We start from the raw sequence: 23,862 nt of genomic DNA, 5'->3' as shown, positions 1-23,862 counted from the left end.
CAACCTTACAGCTTCACCAATTCGTTTTAAAAATGTAGCTTTCGATCAAACAAATTCTTGTAAGACTTCAAAAAATTCCTGGAAGGCAACAGGACCAACTTGGTCCTTCTAATCCTCCCCAAATTTCAAGAAAGGCATAGGACGGCCTATATGCACCTTATTGATTTTGTTATACTTGGAAAAATAGGTACTAAAAAGGACATTGTGATGGCTTTAACAAAAACAGATGTGTAATAAACATAGTAAAGTCACATTAAATTGACTATCTAATTTAAATGATAGGCAACTTAAATATTTACAGGAATAAGACACCAAATTTTGAAGCGAACGGATATGCGGAAAGTTTAGATTTGTATGCATTTGTAGCGTGTTTTGCTGATGTCATTCAGCACAGTTCCCAGTCCACCACCAGGGCATCAGAAACTTTCTGCACTATTTTTAGCAGTATCACCTCTTCATTTCAGTTAGCTACCTGGGTCCACGGTCTCCCTTTAGCACCAAACTCGCCTTCCATTACCCTCCTTGTCTATTATCAATTGATCTATGCAACGGTAGTAGCAACAGTTCCTGGAACCAAGACTGTGTGTCAATGAAGAGCAGAACGGGGCAAGTAAGGCTACAGCAATGCGAGTGCAAGAGGGAAACATCAACAGCAACAGTAAAATCAAAACACATGTTGTGATGAGTCCAATCTTCTCTCAGTCTAGGTAGGTAGAGGGTCATCATCTCCTTTATTACATTTGCACTTGCAGCACAGAACAAATGGTGTAGCGAGTAGAAGGAAAGGGGAAGCCACCAAAAGCAGAAGACCAAATCCTGCAAAAATTCCTACCACCTGCAAGAGAAGGGAATACTGTTGCATTAGGGATAACAACTGTCTAGATTCTGCTGACACCAGTGCATCATTAGCATCCTTCAAAAAGATCTCAGCAAATGCCGTTGACATTACCAGGGCTAAGACTTCCCCCAAGTGTATGCTACAGTCAGCTCCTGCCATCAGTAAACATGAACAAAATCAGAGAGCAAACATTCACGTTTCATTGCTCCGGTCAGAACCATGCCAAGCAACTCAGTTCCATCACACAAACTGATGCAGATGGTTATTTGCCTTTTTGAGTTTTGCTAGATCTCAAACAATTAATGAAAGAACTGACTAGATACTTTTTTTCTTCATCAAACCTAAATATTAAGTATCAGGATCAAGACTACAATACAGTTAGAGACTCCCACTTGCAGGTGCTCCCCTTTTTTGCTGCAGAAAGCTCCAAAAAGAATCTGTCAAGGTTTTGGTGTTGTTCATGAAGAATGTGGGAAGACTCCCACAAACTTCCCACCAACAGGAACACACGCTTGGGAATCTCAGCCACAGATTACAAACACTATGGATGACAGGAAGACTTTGCATATGCCACGTCTTTTGCAGTCACACCCGAGCTCATCCTGCTACTTCAGAGGACATGACCTAACTCCAGCTAAAAGCATTTTTTTCATTTACATTTGTTGATCATCCTCTTCCCAGCAAGGGCAGAGTACCACAGACCTACCCATTCTGTCGGTGTGACAAACTCTATTAGTTTCTACAGTTTAAATTTGGAAAATTATTAAAAAAACATTCAAGTTGAGGTTCACTGCCTGAGGAGGTTTTCCATTTGCCACGGGCAACTGTAAGAGTAACGCTGCAACAATATGCCCACAAATTATTTGAGAAAATAATTTAGATTTATTCACATGAGAGTGTCTGTGAATAATTTTGAATAATGATGGCAGGAGTGGAATGCTAATCTGCTAGCAAAACCTCACAACAGAAGGCAAAACGAAATTAGAGTGCAGCACCCGTTAAAGAATTCTTCCAGCGAGGGCTAGGTATGCCACTTCAATTAACTGCCAAATATTTAATTAGCCACGGTATAGATGGGATGATTTACTAGTACTTTTGTTGGCCACGGACAATTTCTCCTTGTGATTACTATGTATTTCTTTTCACAATTCTGCTATCCAGGATTCCCAGCCAGGGCTGGAGGGACAGGCGGGCAGCGGGAGATGGCGCTGTGGGACAGCGCTCACCGACACCGGGCTGCCTCCAACCACGCCGAATTCTTTCCATCTTGGCTTTTCGCTGTCCAGGGATAAGGAGCTCAAACTTCCTCGCCCTAACCATTTTCTTTCTTGCCAAGAGCAACTTCTTTTCCAGCTGCAGAGGTGTGCACGTTTCATTACTTGGTTTTTTTTGGCAGGTGCTGAGAAGCTGATGCAACTTCCATTGACTAATATCTGCATTTATTTACTACAGACGTAAACCAAAGTTAAATTCTAATTTCTTTAAAAACCCTGAGCTGCAACTATTGCCATACTGCTCTTCGGAGACAGCACGCCCCTGCCCAGCCCTCTGCAGCCCACGCTAAGAGTGCACTGGTCAGATAGAGCCAAGCTGGAAGTCAGCAACTCAGTGGACCAGATTGACTCCTGGTAATTTTTATGAGATATCTATTTCTTTTCAGCCTCAATATGCCATCAAAGAATTCATTAAGTTTCATTTTGTTGTGGTGGTTTTTTTTTTGTTTGTTTATTTTGGTTTGGGGGGGTGGTGGGTGGTGTTTGTTTTAAACAAAACTGCCTGCTGAGCATTACTTACTCTTTTTCTACTTGGTTCTGATGCTTCTGAAGAAGTTACTGCCCTTTTCATCATCAAGCCGTTCCCTCTGGCCAAAACAAATATTTTCTTTCAAATCCACTAACAAACCAAAGGCTCACCTCAATTTGCCTTGGATAAACAAACACTCAAAGAAACTTAACATAAGGAAATGATTGCAATGTTGATTTGGCTTTAGTGGGTTTAGTAGAATTATATCCTGATTGGCAGACAATTATCACTTTCTCAACAATGACCAGAATATCAAACATATTGACTATCAAACGTATTTGCACTAACTACTGTGGCTAAGAACAGATCCCAAATATCAGATTAATCACCTTGTATTACAGGTATATCAAGAAAGCTTATATACCCACACACTTTCTAAAATACCATTGGCTAAGCCACGCAAAACCAAGTCCACAGCTCAGGCAGCCAGAGGTGTATGTGGAGGGAGAGAAGTGTGATCCTTCTCTTTTTATTTCAGTTTAGCTGTTTGTCCAGACTTGGGAGTTTATTCTCTAAACTTGGGATTTATGCTCAAATGGAAAGAAATCTGTCCTTCAAGAAAAGCACTTCATCTCAAGCTAAGGTAGAAATTTACTGGCACACAGTTAATTTAGGAAGAGATGACTCAGATACCCAGATGTCCCTGTATCTCTGATGAGACTGTAAAGGCAGCAGACTGGACTAAGTCACACACTGGCATTTATATTGCATGCACTGAAGTAGTGCAGAGAGCTCTTCCATTACCAGCATTCATGCTGGGTCCAGCAAGACTGGATCTAGACTACAAGAGGTATCCCCACACTCTTTGTAACTGTCAATTTGAATTTCTGTTTGAAACTACTGATAAGCTCACTGGGTTACCTTCTATCCAACCTACATCAATGAATCAACCGGAGTCCGTAGCAAGATACTGAGCACACTCAGGCTAATTCCTTTCCAGTTCTGGGTTTGGAGCTAAAGATCCCTTGCAGGATGAGCTTCTGTGTTAATAATATAGGTGGTGGCAACCTAGTTTGTCCTCCAGGTTTACTGAGAACATATCTGGATTGGCACTTAACTGGCTCTGCAAATGTACCCTTTCTAGTTCTCTGTGGCTTTCTGCCAAGGAGTGTCCTCTCTGGGAAAGCTAACTTTTCCTCTTCAAACCATTGCTCTCTTTAAAGCTGCTAGGAAAAACAATTACCATTTGGCACAGAACTTTATCCTAAGGTGTTAAAATAAGTAAGGCAAAGGAAGGCACTGTGACAGTAGTAGACCTGTACAGAGCTTTTAAAGATCTGAGCATTACCTGTGTTCTGTGCCAGATAACAGACGCCCTGGAGTGTCCCAGCTTGTTTCGACAAGGTCCTTTGTCGTAATGTATAAGGAGAAAATCATCCTACAAAATAGTAAATGGAAAGGCAGGCAATAAACAGAAGTACAAACTGTTCTTCAAGTTATAAAATGCTATTTCCTGAGAAGTTCTAACCAGGAATTGTATAGGAAGATAAAAGCTCAGTAAAGTGCATACGGCCAGGTCCAACCCTTCCAAAGTGCTTTGCTTACAGTTATGTGTCTTCACAAACAGGTTTCTTTAGCAGATGTATAACGAATTCTTCACCCAAAGGCTCTCAAGGTGAGCATTTAAATGCTAGTATGGAGTTTAGCAAGAGGATCCAAGAAGATAAGTTGACCATTGCATGTATTTTACACACATACAGGGAGAGCAAAAGAAAATGAGTACTTGTACTGCAGACTTCCCAAAGCTCATTCCTTTTACTAGCTGAAGAATAAAAGCAAAATACATATTTTTGAGAAATGATGTTCCTATCTGTCCTGCCATCCTTTTGCAAACCACCCAAGATATCAGGCCTAGTACCAAGGGAACGCTGCTTTTTAACTGAGCATGTGAGAACCTTGTGACTTAAGGACTGTTAATAAAGCATTCAAATGGGACAACCACAGGATCTGAATAGTCAAGAGTAGCTTTCGGGAACCTGAAACATTTCCTTTGCTATTATTAACAATGCTATAAAATAAAACAGATGACATGGAAACATACTTTGTATATTGTATACACTCTGATCCTTGGGCACGATAACGGGCTGATTTTAAAAAAAACATAAACATATGACAGCAGCAGCTTATAGACTGACCAACTCCTGGCGTTAGGAGAACATTGCATTCTTTTTCATATGTCAGATCTATTTCTTGTCCCACAGAATACAATGAACAGTAAACAAATCTGTTGCTAGTCGTCTGCATGGCGACGCACCCAATCTAGAGTTTGTCTGTTAAACTTCCACAGACTGAGAACATTGCTATACTCATCCTGTAACTCCTTCAAGAAGTGGAACATTGAAAAGTTAGTACTAAATGAAGTATTATTGAAAATATATTTTTTAAAAAAAGCAGCAATGCCAATCCACCATGTTAGTTGCCATGTAAAGATTGCAACAGAATATTTTAATAAAATTTTATTTTTTTAATAATTATTTACTGACTCACATAGGCAAACTACTAAGATCACACAGGTCAGAGAAGTAAAACAGAGCATAAAAATGCTATCAAATTATCAGCGTCAGCTCTGGTGGGTTGCAGTGTACCAAGGTGGGCAGAAGCTAGTAAGCTACTACTTAATTGATTAATGAGACAGCTGGATGGCAAAGCAATGAACTTCCAAGAACCAGATAAGCTTCCAAGAACCAGAGTGCATGGCATGTACTCACATCAAGAGATTCCAGACAGTACCAGCAAAAGGCATGTTTGCAGTTCTTACACATCATCTGGGCACAGCCTTCATCTCGTTCAATGTAAACTTTACACTTTGGACAGCGTTTGATTGGAGCATCATCTTCTTCCATTTTAAAAACTGAACTGTGGAAGAGAGTAAGGAATTAGTAAGATGTGTGGCCATGTCAGTTTAGACAAGAACATCTGAGAACTGTGCTAAGAACGTAATCCTACTTTTTCATTTAAAAAAAGAGAGAAATTACTAGACATCCACGTATTCAACTGAATTTTATTATTCAGATATTTGGGCTATACTCTATTTTTCAAACACATCTCTTGAAAAAAATGTTAAACGACTACAGTGCCTACGTAAAAGTCAGGGCATTTTCTTTACCACATATTTTACCAATTGTTTTTGTTATCTGGTAATACTAATAGATATTATACAGTTTTCTCCTGGAATACATCAAATGAGCAGCAGCTAGATCACAACTAAATGCTTTGTAGGTTTAGATCATTTTCCTTTTTCCTCCCTTCTTTCTCAGAAAAGAAGAGGAAGCAACCCCTTGATGGCACAAGCCCAGACCACATTCTTCAGACTGGGACACCAGCAAGAGATTATTTGTCTCTGTCCTCCTTGAGGATCCTCCCTAGGAATTTCCTTTCAAAGCAGGAACCATGAGGTTTTTGGGACATGCCATTCTTTCAGAGTTGATCTCTTCATCTCTAACACTGTCCTAAGGAGTCCTGGTTTGTGAATTAGGGTCAACACCACCTCTTCTTGCTTTGCACCAGTGTGCAAAACCACAGGATGTCCCCTTATATAGTGGGCACAACACAGAGGAATGTGGAAACATTAGAAGGACATTGATTTCTCTTGAGTAGCTTTCTACCATATGCGGGCTTTATGCACACCAACAACTAAAGTGTACCTTAACAAATGACATTTCCTGTAGCCACTGCCAGTGGGAGGTACAAGAATGACTGATGGGGAATCAACACTTTACTGGAAAACAGAGCTGACTCTTGACTGATTGATTTGCCCAACAGCAGGATAAAAGGATATACACTTGTTAGTCACACTAGGGGCAACTGTATTACAAAAAAACGCTTTAAATCCATAAACTATATATGAAACTCCAAATGCATGGTAGCACAAACTGCTACTGGCACATTATGCTTCAAAATAATGAAAAAACAAACCTCAACAGGGTAAAAAAAGAAGCATGAAATAAAAACCCTAAAAGCTACCAAAACACTAAGGCAAATAAATCAAGTTTTTCATCATGCCATGGAGTTTTGTGAGCTTCAGTTCTCATCAAGCACACACAAAACGCATGTGTAAAAGTTACTATACTTGACCAGGAACTCCTGACAGCATCCTAGCTAGTCATCTGTTACAGAAAAGCTTGAAAGAAGACAAGTTATGAATAGCTTAGTCCAAGGCTGGCCAGGGCTTTAATGATACCTTGAACTGCTACACAATCTTTGAGAAAGCCTAAACAGTAAGTAGAACACATGCACAACGGCCTTTCTTATTCACTGGCTGCAGCATGCCACTTGAAACAGCCTAAAGCAGAACTTAAGATCATTGGCCAAATGTGCAGCAGTTGGGATGATTGACAAAGTATCCTAAAAATCACTGTCTAGCATGATGTTACCAACCCTCACACTGTCCACAATAGCAGCAGCAATGAGATCTTCTCTGAAGGGAAGCTAACGAGCTGCCTGGATATCGTATTTTTCGCACTGGGGCAAAAGGGCGGGTGATAGAGGCTCAAGCAGCTCCCTTGTGCTTTGCCGGGAATGGTGACAAGAAGCGAGGCTGCCAAGAGCTATCCAGTTTTGTAGTACAGCATTAAAGGAACACGAATGACTAATGAAGGAAACAGCTTTAACAGAAAATATCAGCAAAGCGCCTCTTTACTATTCATACTCCGTATTGTTCAAAGATTGAGTGTTTTGTTTCTAAACACTTGATCTTTTGCAATACTTTACCTTGTTTCTCCCGGAAGAAAAGAGATTGGCATGTTCTCTTGACAGCCTTGACCTGGATGCCAATTAGATTTGCAAGCAGAGCAGAACTCGATGTCGCAGGCTTTGCACTGGACCAGCTGGGGGTCCTGTGGGCTTGGTTGCTGGAGCTGGCAAACTGCCTGGCAAGTAGAGGATGGACACCAAGTCCGACATGGATCCAAAAGCACTTCTGTAAAGGGGCATAAAAGAACGAAATTCAAAGGCAGTTACAAGACCGGCCTTCCATAACAATGTATTCCAGCTGAGGTTGACTGGCAGGGCATTTGAAGACACCCATTTTCTAAAGAAGCCTTTTAATTTATGCTACCCATTTAGACATAAATCTGGCCTGCTTTGCAAATGGACACCAAACTAAAGCGAGTTTTCCAAGTTTGAATTAATTGCCCGCTTTCATTCACTAAACTAAACTTGTTCTGAGAACGAGATGTTGTACTTTTTTTCAGTTGTACTTTAAGTTAAATAGAGCATATACTATACAGGCATAACCCATCAGAAAGTGTTTTGACAGTGCCTTGCCCAGCAGGACTCTATTTCAAGTTGGTCTCTTCCCCACACAATTAATAATAGCATAAGACTGTGATACATTTTCATCCCTTTCCTGAAGGCTGCTTACTGGTAAGTCATTTCATGTTTCAAAGCCCACTGAAGTCAATAAAAACCTACCGATGACTTCATTGGTTTCTAGACTGGGTCCTGCCCTCAGCAAAAACTTACTCTAACTTCTCTGTGGCCACACAAGTCCACATCCCCATAGGCAGCACCCAGTCAGCTTGTATCCTCGTAAAAATTAACAAGGTTCATCTTATCATTACACACAGAATGGCCTAGTAATTCTGCACCACATGCCATCACAGGAGATAATGGTGGTTCCATAAAGGGGGTCAGCCTACCTCCCCAGCCTCCACAGTACTGGTAGTCAACTCAAATAGCAAAGCTTGAAATAGAAGTCACTCCCTCCCTTAGTTATACAGCAATATAATACATAGCAATTTTCTCTCCTTATTTTATTCCCAGAATGTTGCAATTCTGGGAATCACGCAGGCAAGAACAGAAACAATGGGGTTTTGGGTTTTGGGTTTTTTTTGTGTGTAATGACCAAACAATTAATGCACAATGTTACTGCATGAACACATGCAGAGCCAGATTATGATTTATGGGATCGCTCTGGAGTGATACCATTCCCACAGCCTTGCAATGGGTAACGTGACATGAGTTACCTCTTTCAAACTGTAGCTTCTTATATCTTTGCATGATTTCTGATGCAACCATGCACTCAATCTGTTGAAGGAAGGAAAAAGAAAAGACAAATTTCCAATTAGGAACAGCAATAATCTAAGGCATTTTCAACAAATGGAGACAAAATATTTGACCTTTAGAGAATTATTAAAAATGTGGGTTGGCAACAGTGGCAGCTGTAACATATAGAGCAAGACACATTTAAACATCCTAGAAAGAAAAGAAAAAAACCCCTATTTGCAGGAAAAGCGTACCTCATTTTCTTGCAGATGGCCTCGCTTTGGGCAGGCAGCATCAGGGCAGCTGATTGCTGTTTCTAGACCTTCTTTGATCAAAAGTTCCACATACTGTTTTAGGCACTGTAAGAGAGCCAAAGACTGAGTTAACTATCCCACCAAGAATAAACCACTCAGTATTTTAACAGCTTTCCTCTGAAAATCTGAAGAACTCAAACTTCATTGAAAAAACAGATACTACTGTATCCCTTTTACAACCATGGGCCACACTCAAAGCTTTTGTCATGGTTACACCTTTAAATAGAAAACAGCAAGTTAACTTCCCCATCATATAACTCTTCCTTAATTTAAAATATGCAGAAAATTAAAGAATAACAATAATGGGGAAAATGACAAATCAAACAGGGAGCTAGGAGGGAAAAAATAATAAAACCCCACCAAGACAAAATTAGATTAACCACACCAAAAATCTTTATGTGACTGGAAACCACAACACAGCTTAGTAAGCAGTAACTACCCATAGATAGATATCTGTCACGCATACCAGAGAGAAAAGGGAGTGGTGTATCTTGCCTTCTATTTCTAGAAAATAACTATCTGAACTTCATGGTTAAAGATGTATCTATTCCATAGGAAGGAAAAATGTGAGAATTAGGACTCCCAGAAGAACTACAGTTTCCATGGGGACCAAATAATAAATATTGGTAATACTAATACTTTTCTTCCCTAGCAACCACAGCATTTTACCCAAGCCTTAACTGAAAACGTAGCACCTAACACAGTAGTGCACAGCACGACCGTTAACAAATCAGAGAAGAAAGGTGGATATTTTAGACTAAGGGCAAATTAAGACCAAACCTTGTTATTCTTGAAGAGCAACCACCACCCTCCACCTCCACACTTTCCACATCAAGGTGAGAGCTATCACATAGCTGTCAGCTGGGGAGGCGAGGGGAGCGATGCAGAGAGACGTAGCCTTCTCCCTGCAGATACCGTGCAATTTCTACCAGCCTGATGCTACATAGAAAGAGCAAATGAGGGTCTGCTTCCCAGCGGATGGGTCACTCTTGGTGTTCTCACCCTGCTTGCGAGCTCAGCTGGCAATGGCAAACTGGAGACAACTACAGAAAGTAGGTCCCTAACTCTTTAATCAGATATGCGAATAAAGAGCCAGGCTAGACCAACAGCAGAGTGAAATGAAGATATAGAACAAGCTCAGCATACAGCTGGGTGGGAGGCGAGAAGGATTACACGCTCTGCAGCAAGCTGGCAAAACAGGGACTTCAAAGTACCATCTCCAGACAGAACGTGCGAAAGGTATGCAGCCGCCGACCTGCCATCCGCCTGGGAAGGCAAAGGGCTGCATGGACCCTGCCGAGTCCAGCGTGCCTAACCGCAGGTCAGAGCACAGAACTGCCTCTGCCTCCCAACTGCGTCATCAAACCGGCCCATCAACGAGCACATTTCCAGCCTAACCCTTTGCACATGGCTTGTAACTGCTAAGGTCCAGACTTTAAAGTCTACTCGTTCAGCCTCACCTCTTTCTGTTCTGTTTCTTGATATATCTATTCAGCTCCTTTCAGAGACTCACCTATATTAACGTTTTGTTTTAGGTTTTTACCTCTTGCAGCTTGACTGTGGCAAAAACTTCACTTCCTGCCCACAGAATTTCTGCTGCTCTGGCACACGGCTTTTCTGGTGGCAACATGCCACCACCTTGCTAGCACAACAAAGCATTTCTGTCTGATTCCCCTTCCCTGTGTCTCCTACTCAACAGAGACAACAGGTCTATTTTTTGGAAAAGGAAAACAGAGGCTGGATAATTGGCATCTTTAAAAGTTGTATGTAAAATATCCACGTGTGATAGATCATTGTCTACATCTTCCTCTTTATCAGTAGGGATTTAACGAGGACAACTGTTCACTCAGTAAACGTTTGACGTGCAGAAAGCTTCCAAGCTTTCGCCTGGAGCTCTGCAGGGTGGGTGGTGGAGCAGCTCAAGAGAAGCCCTAGCAGCAACCACAGCAGGCTCAGCTCCACGAGAACTGGGTCCCAGGTTGTGTGCCTTGGCAAACTGCGATTTCAGCTGTAGGGAGGTATCAGTGTTGCCAGAACGACACTGTTGGCTCTTCCCTTTCCCCTCCATTTGCAGACGCCAAGCCTGGATTAAAATGAAAACGCATACATTTTTAATGCCAGCACTTAGCACTTATAGAAAGTACTTTTCAAGCTGAATGATCTTCGCCGTCATTAATCATTGATGTGGTTAATTCTCTTCCTCAACCTGTTTGGGACCACTGCCAAAGCCCATTCGATTTGTTTCCTTTTACTCCCATCTTCCAAGGAATGACACAGCTCATCCCTGCCACGAGCAGTGCCCAAGGCCTTCCCCTTCCCCTGATGTGGCCCCTACCTCCTCAAAACCAGCCCAGCCAAAGAGCACTTCTTACGCTTCACCTTCTGGGAACACAGATGCTGTCTTGAGGCCATGAAATATCACTGTAAATTAGGCAGAGGATAAAACACTCTGTCCACTAAAGACTTCCTCACTCCAGAGATTTCTTGGGTGGAGAAGGAGTAATCCAAAGTGGTTGCAAAAGAATTTGAAGCACAGGGTAGCTGTGGCTTCTCTTGAGAGGGGACACAAGATATGCCACTTGTTTCAGAAAATTTTAAACTTGCCTACAGTGCTTAGTTATATACTACACCTATATATAGGTACTTAGTTATATACTATGAAAAAATCATTACAAAATAACTACAAAAAGATGACAAATAAATTGCTGCTCATTTTCTATGCAGCTTGCAGTTGATCCCATGCTGGAAGAAAACATCTTCACAGCCCTGCCATTAAGGCAATAAAATACGGTACAGGATGAACAAAAAATGTGGGAGTGTAAGTCACCCCAAACAACTTTCAAAATTACCTGTATTACATAATTTTTCTCTGACAAAACAGGAGCTGAGATTAGGTAGCTAAAGGCTGAGGTTGAAATAGGGTCACAAGATATCCTTCTTGTTGTACACTGACCCTTATAAAACCAATATGCTGAGAAGTATCTTTACTCTTCCTTTAAAGGAAGTGTGTCAATGGAAAGTTACCCTTATTTGGAACAATACTTTTGCTGAATTCCACTTGTTTCCTTCTATAAAAAAAAACCTCATTGTAGTTCAGTAAGTAAATAACTAAATATTATTTACGTAAGTCACACTTGGAGATACTCTAAACCTATCAAAACTGATGGTAGTTATTCTGTACATTTCTGCTTATGTACATAAACTGACATGATGAAGCCAGGGAAAGACTTGGCATTTCACAAAAAATAGCCCTTTAGTGAATTAAGTAGGCCACCTCCTTTGCATTCAGTTTTCGACTTCATTTCTGTACTCTGACAATCTTCACCTGGATTAACGAAGACCTGCCTAGCCAGCAAGAAGAGACGACCAAGTGTGTACGCTTTCAGTCATCAGCCCAGCTACAAGAACGAACCATTTCTGTTCTCTACTCCTTTTCCAATCCAGAACTAAAACACATCAGTTTACAACAATCGTTAGGCAAGTTATTCTGCTTTACACTGCAGTTGCAACAAGTGAACAGGTAATTATAGCAGCTTAGATTTCTGTCCAGCATACTCTCAGCATAGCAAATGACTCGGGGCCCGGGGGGGAGAGAAAGGATTAATTATTATACAATGCCATTCTAGGACGCTACTAAGTTTGTTTGGCTTCCTTAACTATACAGATCTATACCTCAGCATTCATTTTACAACTTCTATATTTTCTACAACTTCTTACATTTTTAAATTAAAAAGAGATTGTAAGATACTACCACATATGAATATTAGACCAGGAACTCCATGAAAACTGCCATATAACTTCTGCAATTTCCTGTAGACAAAGGAAAGCAAAGCACTGCACAACATATGCGTTATATATAAACTATATATAGACTATATAAATGATATGTATATAACACGTATATACACACTATATTTAAAACTTTATATAAGGTTATATAAAGTGCAGGTCAAGATGCATCGCATGCCCCACTTGCTGCCAAACAGCCTAAGATCAGTGAGAAGAGACCGCTGAGCTCTCCCGAGCGTTACACCTGTATTTTCCCCTGTGTACGCACACTCCTTGTGCATCCCTGCTCCATCCTCTTTCTGCACATCACCGCACCACATCCTTTCTGGTGTCTGGATGGGTTTTTCTTTCACCTAGCAATCCAAGAACCCTACTGTCGTTTGATGTCCCCATGACAAAGGGCAGGAGCATATCCACTTTGAAGAGTTTTAGCCCAGATCCATTCTCTCACAAGGATCAACTGAGACCCCAACTCGGCAGCTGTTTTACGATCAGCTGCCTATGTAAATTAGGAAGACTTTTTTCTTTTTTTTTTTTTCTTCTCAGCCTCAGAGATAGATGGCTCATAAAGGAATGACTTCCTTTCTGAAGCTGCCAAGCATAGCCTAGTATTTAAAGCTCTGCAAGATGAGATGTATGTCTAACCTTTGTACATCAAGGCTTGCACCACACAGAAAGGTATATTCAGTGACCATTGATGTGCTGTTGCTTTAGAGCTGCACATCGTTTTGTCTAACCTTCTAATGATCAAAATACCCTATGAGAATCAACATGGTTATTTTTTGCCTAATTTCCAACCATAACACAATTCTACTCTGCTGCATTTAACTCTAACCAACCTGCACAGGCCACAGCAAAATCTTAATATAAAGAATTAAAATGTCTGGCCTTTAATTTTCTTTCAGGAGACTCTGAGCAACAATTACGCCTATTTCTGATGATGGTGCTTTGACTTATTTCTCCTGACACCCAAAACCAAATAAAAACCATCATAATTCCCGAGAAGGAATCTTACTTTCATTGGCTCCATGAGGGGCAACATTTATCTACCATCTACTTTGACAGAAAAAATGTGTTCACTTGCTGCCTAAGGTAATTTTACAATACAAAATGCACATAATTAGAAACACTTGAAGGTATTTTTGGTGAACATCTTCATTTTTTTAAATAGAAGAGCATACCTTTTTGAAAAGTTAAAACAAATTTAAGAACATGTTATTCCTACTGTTGCAGGAGACGAGGAACAGCTTTTCAAGATGTCACCTTTTAATTGAGAATTAGGCGGGGAAAAAGATTATCCTGTGTTATTTTCTTAACAGCTGCTAGGTGGATTTTGTCAAAATGCAGACTTCTGACTACACTAATGCCGCAGATGCAAGTGCCAAGTCATATGGGAAATTTTATAAATAAGTCAATGGATTTGGAAAGGCCAAAAAAGCATGACAGGATCGCAGAGCCAAGTATATCATCACCATATCATTTGATTTATTTCTTAAAACTTTAAATGTATTTTAGTGCTGGCACTCGGCCACACCCATCCCCAAACAAAATGTGTACTACACACAAAATCATCACATGCCGGTATTGGTGAAACATTTTAAAACACCCTAACACCTACTGATAAAACTGAAAGGGGAAAAGGAAGAAATAAAAGGAAAGAAATCTAGCCATTACCAAGTTCTAAAAAAGAAAGGGAATTAATTTTTTACAATGCATTTGTCAAAGGTGAATATTAAACATAGATGAAAGCAGTTGCTATTGTGCAGAAATATTAACAAGGTAAACAGCCTTCACCTTGGGCAGAGAATCACTAAGAGTTTTGTACTGCACTTCAAGAACACAAGGAAGGGCTGATATTCTTTTTCAACAAGGGAGATTTTTTTTTTTTTTAAACAAAAAAAATTTGACATGCAGTAGTTCCAATTTTACTAAGCTACTTCTGCAGTCAGTCTGGTGAATGGGTATTTATACTGGTAGATGCATTGTCCGTCTCTTGGGTAATGTGATGTAATGCTTATTTTTAGCTTCAGATTAGAATAGTATATAGTGATGTAGTGCGCAATAGTCACTGGGGCAGGGGGAGAGTGTGCATGAGACTGAGTCAATGTCTCTCAGTATAAATAAATCAGAGAGATGAGTTTGGGTGTTCATGTTTCAGGTGGAGACTAATACTTTTGGAATAATAGCTCCCCTCCCTTTTGTCCAAACGGCAAATTCACTCTGGACTAGGGAGCTTTTCCCTCAAGAAAACATCACTTTCTAGAAAGACTTTCCATTTAGACAAAGCTGAACAATCCCAAGAGGTAAAACTCCCCTAAAATAAGCAGCCTACAGCTGAGGTCTTCTCTGAAGCGTAGGGAAGAATGACAGAGTAAGGTCTGAGCCTGAGTATTCCTTATTCCTGAAAAGCATGAATTCCTGTAGCCATATATAACTGTCATATGTTCCCTTTTTTTAATATTTCAGTGAATACTTCTAAAAGCAACAGGAATACGCATCTGGTAATAAGACAAATGCACTTTTAATCTTAGTGCTTCGTAGAAAAAGAAAACTACTTTCTGCCAAATTTCCACAGTACGCTTAGAGCATGCAAGAAAACACGTCAGAAAAAAAGAAAAAAAAAAAAAAGTAGGTTCCTTGGAGAGCTTTTAAGCTTCTTTCAAACTTACTACATGGCCTTTTTGTGTAAAGTAGCAGTTATAATCCTGCTCAAATCTATTCCTATTTAATCACTGGCTCAACTTTGAAATACTCTTGCATTGCTGCTCCGGCATGCACAATTCTCTACGGCAGATTGACAATCTGGCTTTTTAGTATCACCCTAATCCTTCTTGGTTGACAAGTGACTTACTGGAAAATGTCTGTGCACACTTAATCATAGAGATCTGGTTGAGGCATACACATGACCGTGTGAGTGATTTTTTATTTTTTTTTCTTTATTAGGTATACTGTCAGCTATACTGACCAAATCCAAGAACACAAGCTATATTCAACCTCACAAACCACCTAGATCACATTAGACAGATGTTTAAGGTTTGTGATACTTCTTTGAACTTTAATAGATCATTTCCACTTCTACAGACATCTTCTCAGAGACAATCTACTTCCAAAGAAATCTTTACTATCAAAATTCTACATTTTTTATTAACCCTGCAGCTGATTCATCATCCTGAAAAAAAAAAAAATCACAAGAGGAAACACTCACTTATTTTGACATGCAGTAGTTCCAATCTACAAACTGAAAGCAGTAACAGAATAGTCTTACATGTTTGTTCTTTATATCCTTTGTTTTGCTGCAGAGACAAAAATCATGCTACACAAGCGTACAAAACCTTGACTCCAAGACATGAACCTGCAAGGCTCTCCAGAGCTCTGCAACATGGAAATACCTAGTGCCCAAATTTGTCCCCGTATGCTGTGAGCAAGGCGGTACACACCAAGAACGGGACCTCCTCCAGGACCAGAGATGGCTAAAGTCACAGGTGATAAATGTTTTCCCCGAAGCGGCAAGTAATTTCAAAAAGCTGTTTGACAGGCTTCCTGCCTCTACCTGCCCAACACTTGGCCTCTTTTTAAAGATACTTTATTGTTTAAAATTGCCAAGGGTAAATGCCTTTTCCTCCCCCCATGCTGTCAATTTTTAAAGACTGCACCTGCTCTTCTATAGCCCATCTTGTCAGCCTAAATCCAGTCACATTGTCTTGCCTACAGATGATGGCCAAATGGTGTCTTGGCTGGGGAAGATAAATGCCAACCCTGTGCTTCCACATCTCAGGACAAACCATATGAGCATCCTTTCCGGAGACGTACAAATTGGTCTTGTCCAAAAGTCCTTGTGCTCCCATCAGCTGGTGGCTCCCTGCCAGGAGCAGGGACTCGCCCATTGCAAATGCCACTGTGGTTAGTGCAAAGACGGCTGTCGATTTATCCTCTGGACAGCAGTGCAGATTGTGCTGCTTTAGCTCTACCTCTGTCCAAGTACTTTCTGCCAGTACATCCAAATATCATGCTTCTTAACTGATGCAAACAACTCACAGACAAGATATTCACATTAGGGATGAAGCGCAGCACCCCTCTGCTTCAGCGCAGTCTCCAAACTCTCTGCATTGGAGAAACTGTGCCCGTTGGAGCACAGGGGAGTGTCAGCATCAGGCCATCAGTCAACAAATGATGAAGGTGAGATGATGAAGGTGCAAGAAGAAATGCATGTATCAAAGATGCAGAAAGAAGAGCCCTGCTGACTTCTTCAGCTTAAGGAATATTAGGCTATGACAAATATCCTTTGAGACACAGCAATCAATGGCTGTAGAGATCATAAGAACCAAGCACCAGGAACTAAATAAACATGAAAAACAAGTGTCTGTTCAAGTCAAATGTCTTAATAGAGAAAGGGAAGGCAATGAAGACTTATAGCTGCCTAGCCTTTGACATGGTGCGTTGTTTTTTCGGCAGTTTTTTTGAGGGAGTTTGTATATACATTTATATATGAGTGTGTACTGTAAAATACATTGAAGATGAGCATTTTTTTCTGCAGAGAAATCTTTCACATCAGTAGGTAGTCAGCAGAAAATGGCCAAGTGAGACAAGGATAATATCTTGCGGTTCATGCCTATCTTCATCTCTGAATAGATATTTCAAGTGGATGCACATATAAACATTTTTTCACGTTGGATTTTCACCCCTCCATTAGTTTGCATAACCTGCCTCTTCTCACTTATTCCAGCCTGCAATTGGTATAAACACACAGAGTAAACTTTTTATAAAGAAATTTGTTTTCAAATGCCAACATATGCAGGATGAAACTCAGATATTCAGGAGGCAAAAACAACAGAAAATTTCATTCTTCCCTTATATGGTTTTTGAGAAATGTTTATTCTATTTCAGAACAGAATGAGTATTTCTGAGTGGGAGGACAATACACCTGCAGCAAACAAAGGACCTTTCACTTTCATGTGCAAAACATTATGCAAACAAAAATGAACTAGTTTTCCTAAGACCCAGATGAAGACAGATAATGTTAATCTCATTTAATAACATCACACAGGTGAGGGGAAACCTGAAGGCTCCGGATCAAGTTTAGTTTTCACTGAGGGTTCTGCATTTCCCGACTGCGCATTAATTACTCCGTAAATAGGCACGTTTATTATTTAAGTAGGGAGTTTTGTCATCACAGTACCTACAAGAGAAATTAGAACCCAGACAGCCATGTGAACTGCTACGCAAACACAGAGTGACCTCTAACCATGAAGCCTCTACTGACAGATCACATGTCAAGATCAGCATCAGTTCTCTGCTAAGGTTTGGGGGAAGCGAGTACAAGCAGCAAGCTCTACCCTTTGCCAGCAGCTGGTGGGAAACAGGAAAACATCACAGCTGCTAAGAAGTACCCAGAGCTCTATAAAACCTCACAAGCCATCAGGTTTCCCCCTCCCTCCTGTTTCAAAGCAAGCAGGGCATCTCTTCTCGGCAGAGGTGGGGACAGCCTGGCCTCAGCTCGGTGCTGCCCTGCTAAGGCGGGTGTCTCTGGGGAAGCAGGGACAAACCACACGGGATGGGGAAGACAGCCAAGCCCACCTGCTCCCATCCACAGCTGCTCTTGGTGCCTGCCTTGCCCCAGGGGAAGCAGAAGCTGATGTTGCCTCATTTGGAGTGAGGCAGAAGACTAAGTAAATCATGCTTTTTCCTGTCTTTCAACTCAAGAGGCCAGCAAAGCTCAGTGTGTTACCAGTCAAGCATGGCAACAAGGAAAAAAAGAAAAAAATAAATGCCTGCTGCCAGTTACAGGAAGCCTGAAGATATCTGCCTTGCTGATCATAGGGACTTCCCTTCCTTTCGAGTCTTCAACCTACGAAGAAGCTGAGTTAGGGGAATGACAAGAATTAAGCAGACATGTATGAACATTCATGGTAAGGGAAATGCAGCAATACTGGTTAAAGAGGGCTAGTGATAGCAGGAGTCTGTCACTATTCCACTGTCGTGCTACTTGAGATAGAATACACTTAGATACAGACTTAAAGCACAGTTCTACCAAACTCAGAGGGACACCTAAAGGTCCAGGAAATACTAACCATCTGTCTCAAGGGCTTAAGATAGAGCCTACGGGTAAGAATCAAGGTACAAGTATCTACTAAGCAGATACAAAATTGGCATAGCAGTGTTAGTTTCAAACACCACAAAGCTGATCTACATGTCCACAGTTGGCCAACAAGAAAACACAAACCAGCAGCAGGAGGTAGGTCTTAACATTAGTTTTCTGATTTTTTTTTTTTTGACTCTATGACCTCTCTCACAAATCTGAACAGCACTCTCTTCCTCCATTGGTAACAGGGTGGATTGCAGAAGAGTAATCACAGTAATTTTTTCCAAAGACAAGTTCTCTCTCAGACTTTGTATTTCTGCTACATATTTCCTGCTCTGGAGTGCCTACTTGACTGATTTTCTTTTTAAATTTGAGAAAGGTAGGCAACGAATCCTCCGGCACCAGAATGATCAGCACTGCATAACATCTTGAAGGGAACTGACAGTCCAATGTGAAGCCAAGAGGCGCTTCGCACACCTTCAGTAAGAGTAGTGCTATCACTGTACTTGCAACATGCTATTTGGCACTATTATGTGTATGTTTATATACGTAAAAATTATATATGTATACAAAAATACATGTAAATCCAGAATCACAGCACATTTCAGCAACTGATGGACTTCCGTAAGAATATCAACTAGAACAAAATCTGCTGTAACTTTAGTATATATACAATTAATAACACATCAAGGGAACATCCTGTCCTTTAAGACACATGACAATTTCATCAAAGATTATACAATGGTCAGAATTTCAGGCAGGAATTGGACTAAAATTGCTCCCTCCCTATCTCACTTTACCCCCCAAAAAGCAAAGGCTAAGTAATAATGGAAAAATTTTGGTGCAGTAACTAATACAAAATAAACAAAAAGAAAAGCGACGCTCTCTTTGCTTTTCTCTCCCTTTCCTTCCATAAGGAGGTAAGTGTCATAAGGAAAGCTTTCTGAAGCAAACATGCAAAATCAATTACTCCTCCTGGGGCAAGCAACTGCTAAGTGACTATCTTGACATTTGGGCTACTAGCTACCTACTGCGTGCTATTTAAGCAGGAAAACGTGATTTAATAAAAAGCAAGACATTTCAGCATTTTGGTCCAAAATCTGAAAAGCATACTTAAGATTGGTTCTGTTGCTGATGTGATTCCAGAAGGAAAGAGATATTAGTTTGCCCCTTGACAATACTCGGAAAACAACCAAACACAAGCCAACAGCAGATAGCTTGTTTTCCTTTCTACTCTCTGGGCTTTTGTTCCTCTGCTACCTTGAGCAATCCAACAACGGATACATTCCTAATGGATGAGATATACAAAACTTGAGAGAGCTCACAGCATTGTGTGCGCATTAACGATCATAACGATAAAAACCATAATGGAGTATTGTATTAACAGCCACAACTGGCAAAATAATATGACGGGAAATTGTAGAGCCTATGCCTTATCAGCAGAGGAGTGGCAGTCTGCTCTATTTAATCCGTGCCCAGCTCTGCCAGAGAGCAAGAGGAAACAGTGTCCCCATTCTATCTTTCTGAATAGCAATGTTATGTTATTGTATGCGTGTCGGGAAGAGACAATCCTTCATGAGATCTTTACCACAGCACCTCTACTGACAGAAATATTATAGGATTGGGAAATCCGCATGTTGATCTAAATTCTGCTTACATACCAGTAGCACTGCACTTGAAAGATCTCTTTGTAATACATACTTTTTGCAAGAGCTGCAGCAAAAATAGTTTTCACACTTGTAATGGACGTCCTTTTTTCTGTTTTGCTCATATCACTGCAGATCATTTACATAAAAGCAAGAAGCCAGAACAAAGTTATACATTGGTCCATCAAAACCAGAACAGAGACAGTCAAGTATTTCTCCAAGCGTGTTTCCACTTATAATGGAAACTTTCACTTTCCACTCTGTATAATGTACGAGTCTACCGTATGTAGATCCAAAGTCCTGAGTCAAAAGAGTGGGTTTTTTCCTGTTGGTTTTCAACAACTTTAATTTGGCTGTTTACAAAAGACAGTTCATATTGATGACTGCAACAATGATTTCCAGAAACACCAAGTTTCTGGAAATCATCACTGGAGGAATACCAGTGGAGGAATCAGTGCATAGTTGTCACACTCTTCTTCAACCATTGTAAGTGGGCTGAACAGTCTTGCCTGACTCATTATGGGAGTGTTTTCTTAGGCAAATTTATTAACTTGCAGGCTGTCCACAAGGTAGAGATGGAGGCCTTAGGTTTCAGTCATGCTGAGTTCTTGGGCTGCCACAGATTTTTAGCTATTGCTCCTTGCAAGTATTGGGATTGGTTCTTATTTCTTCCCCCACCGCCATCAATTAAAACAAGGGTAATATTATTTTCATATTATTTCACAGGAAAACTTTAGGGTAAATATTTTTTTCAGGGCACTCAAATGTCACCACAGTGAAGCTCATACTAGCCGTGGACAAGAGGCAGGCAGGGTACACTGGTTTCCTTGAACAGGACAAAACTGCATGAACTGTTCAAGACAACCAAATACAAGCAGCAAAAAAGGACTGACAATTCCAGCTGTATAGAGTTCAACACAAGAGAATCTGACATTGCCACAGTAAGTTTACTTATGACAGGTCCTCAGAACGGGGCAAAAGTTACATCTTTAATATCTATAACAGGTTATATCTTTTGAAACAGCAGTAAGTCAGTAACCATATTCTACCAAGAAGAAATGGAAGATCAGTGGTGGCAGAAACATCAGAAGGAACAAGGTGGAGAGGAAGAGACATATCTGGCAACCCAGCCTTTCTGCTGCCACATAAATGTTACTGAAAAAAAGGAAATTAAAATATTCCTCACATCTAGGCAACAGAGAGAGGCACAGAAAACTCAGCTGTAAATACTAGAACTATCCACTGTGCAGTAAAGAACAGTTTTCATGAAGCCTATTATTCTGTTTTTCATGAAATCTATTATTTTATATACCTTTGCATGCTTGAACAAATACTCTTTTCAAAGTGAGTAATGAAGCAATACTTATTTTTAATTGGACAGGCACAGTGTTTGCAACAGACTGTATCGGTTTACCTGCTAGTGTACTCACTTTCTCTTATCCCACAGAACATCAATGTTAAAGTTGGTTGCAACAACCTGAAGTTTTTAGAATATTATATCTATTAGAAATGAGCAGTTTACATTGCTTCTTTTTTGCTGTTTTCAGTAAGCAACAAAAAGGATTTGCCTGTTCTGTTGGCAACCCCCTATATCTTCTCAATAACCATCAGAAAAAAATCTATTATTTAAAAAAACCTGTAATACTTCCAGGAAGAAAAATAAAATATAGAAATGACTAAAAAAATCCTTGCTCTTCAACACTGAAGAGAAAAACCCCAAAAAACAACTTTGTTGAAAAGGACTGTCAAATTAAAAATCATGCAATCCCATGTCTGAACCTATAATTTCTCAGGAGTTTATGACATGGTATTAAAGTCTTTCAGCATCATGTATCCCAGAAATTATATTCTTACTGATTTTACTGTAATATTGCTGCTGCTGAACCATCGTTACAAGGTTTTTGGTGCACCCACGCCCATTGCAAAATTAAAGGATCTAACATTTTCTTTCTAAAACACCATTAGGGATGGAAAATTACTACCTCTAGTCATACACTAACAATACCCATTTACTGTGATGATGATCTTTGCTACATACTACACTTATGTTCACCAAACAGTATTTTGCACTTAACTGACAAGATTCTTGTTATTCCAAGCATGCACTTGTGCAATATGATAATGAAAACCTGTTATGTGATAGTAATTATGATATGGTGAAATTAGAATTTATAATATATTAAACACTTTCCTAGTTACAAGTGTATGCATGGCTCTGTTCCTGAAAGACTTGGTACTAAAGGTAAAAAACTAAACAAAAGAACAACCAGCAAAAACACCCCAAAATCCAAGCCACTGATAGATAAAAAGGAAAATGTGAATAATCTTGCAAAGGAGGTAACTGTATACAGCAGTATACGTAACTGCTGAGTAAAAAATATTATTTTTTTTTTTAACAGGAAAACAGAAAAGTTTACTTGCTAGCATTTCTGTCAAGTATGCAGCAGTATTTACTTCCACTGCAGCATTAATATTTCAGGGTAAAACCCACTCAGCAGAAACCCACACGATTTCTGCGGTTAAAATTGTGCATTGTTTTTTTTCTACCTAATAAAAAAGCAAACTCACCAGGGTACAGAAGATGCATTGGCATTGTGCTATTGTTGTCATCTGCTCCACAGGATATTCCCCAAGGCAGAGCTTGCAGGACACTAACGGGTCAAGTACCAAGTCCCAGGTAGGCCGATATCTTGCTGTAGTCATCGCAGAGCAGTCTGAAAAACAGCACAAAAGTAAAGATGCACCATCACTTCATTATTTTGATACTCACTACATTTCTGCTGCTGAAAATATCACTGTCAGCTGCTGCCTGTTAGCTATTTGGGGGAAAAAAAAAAAAAAAATACGAACAGCAACGGCTAAGTTCACAGCATCAGCACTTGCAGCAGGCTATACATCACCTGCCTGATAGAACATGCGAATAACAAGCAGAAGGCAAAAAAAACCTCAAGCCAAACACATCACACACTCACAAAATATGACAGCAAGCAGGAAATACCCATACGTCACAGACTTTTGTCAGACATTATACAAGCAAAAATCTCATTCCCAATTCCTGCCATTCCCACCACTAGTTACAAGCATTCTTTCACCAACATTGAGTGCCCAACACTTAAAAGGAATTCCTTAACCCCCACAAACTACTGCTACTCAGGCCAGACTCACAAGGTCTCTTTTATGAGCCAAGCATCTAGTATGCCCCTTTTCCAGCCTGATGACACTGCAATTCAAACAGAGACAGGTATTTTTGTTCCCAAGAGCGTGGCAGATCGATCAGTTTGCTGAGTTAATTTTAGAAAGAACGGTGAATATTCTGAGTATCCTCAGAATTTCTTTGCCTGCATTTTTCTCCCAGCGCTTGCTATATGCCAAGAACACAAATTTGTTACAGCAATAACCAACCAGGGG

General features: G+C 40.2%; 1 protein-coding gene across 1 annotated transcript; it reads right to left on the bottom strand.

Moving 5' to 3' along the window:
* Positions 1-273: 273 nt before the first annotated feature.
* Positions 274-23,157, bottom strand: RNF144A (ring finger protein 144A). Its single transcript, XM_009893248.1, has 7 exons — positions 23,023-23,157; positions 8,881-8,985; positions 8,608-8,668; positions 7,352-7,559; positions 5,350-5,497; positions 3,930-4,019; positions 274-835 (listed from the first exon to the last, which is right to left on the bottom strand). Exons 1-7 carry the CDS (start codon positions 23,155-23,157, stop codon positions 704-706), a joined length of 879 nt encoding a protein of 292 aa, XP_009891550.1. The 3' UTR covers positions 274-703.
* Positions 23,158-23,862: the final 705 nt, after the last annotated feature.

Source organism: Charadrius vociferus, unplaced genomic scaffold, assembly GCF_000708025.1.
Source record: "Charadrius vociferus isolate BGI_N301 unplaced genomic scaffold, ASM70802v2 scaffold269, whole genome shotgun sequence".
Lineage (NCBI taxonomy): Eukaryota > Metazoa > Chordata > Aves > Charadriiformes > Charadriidae > Charadrius > Charadrius vociferus.
This window is presented reverse-complemented; position numbering and strand designations above follow the sequence as displayed.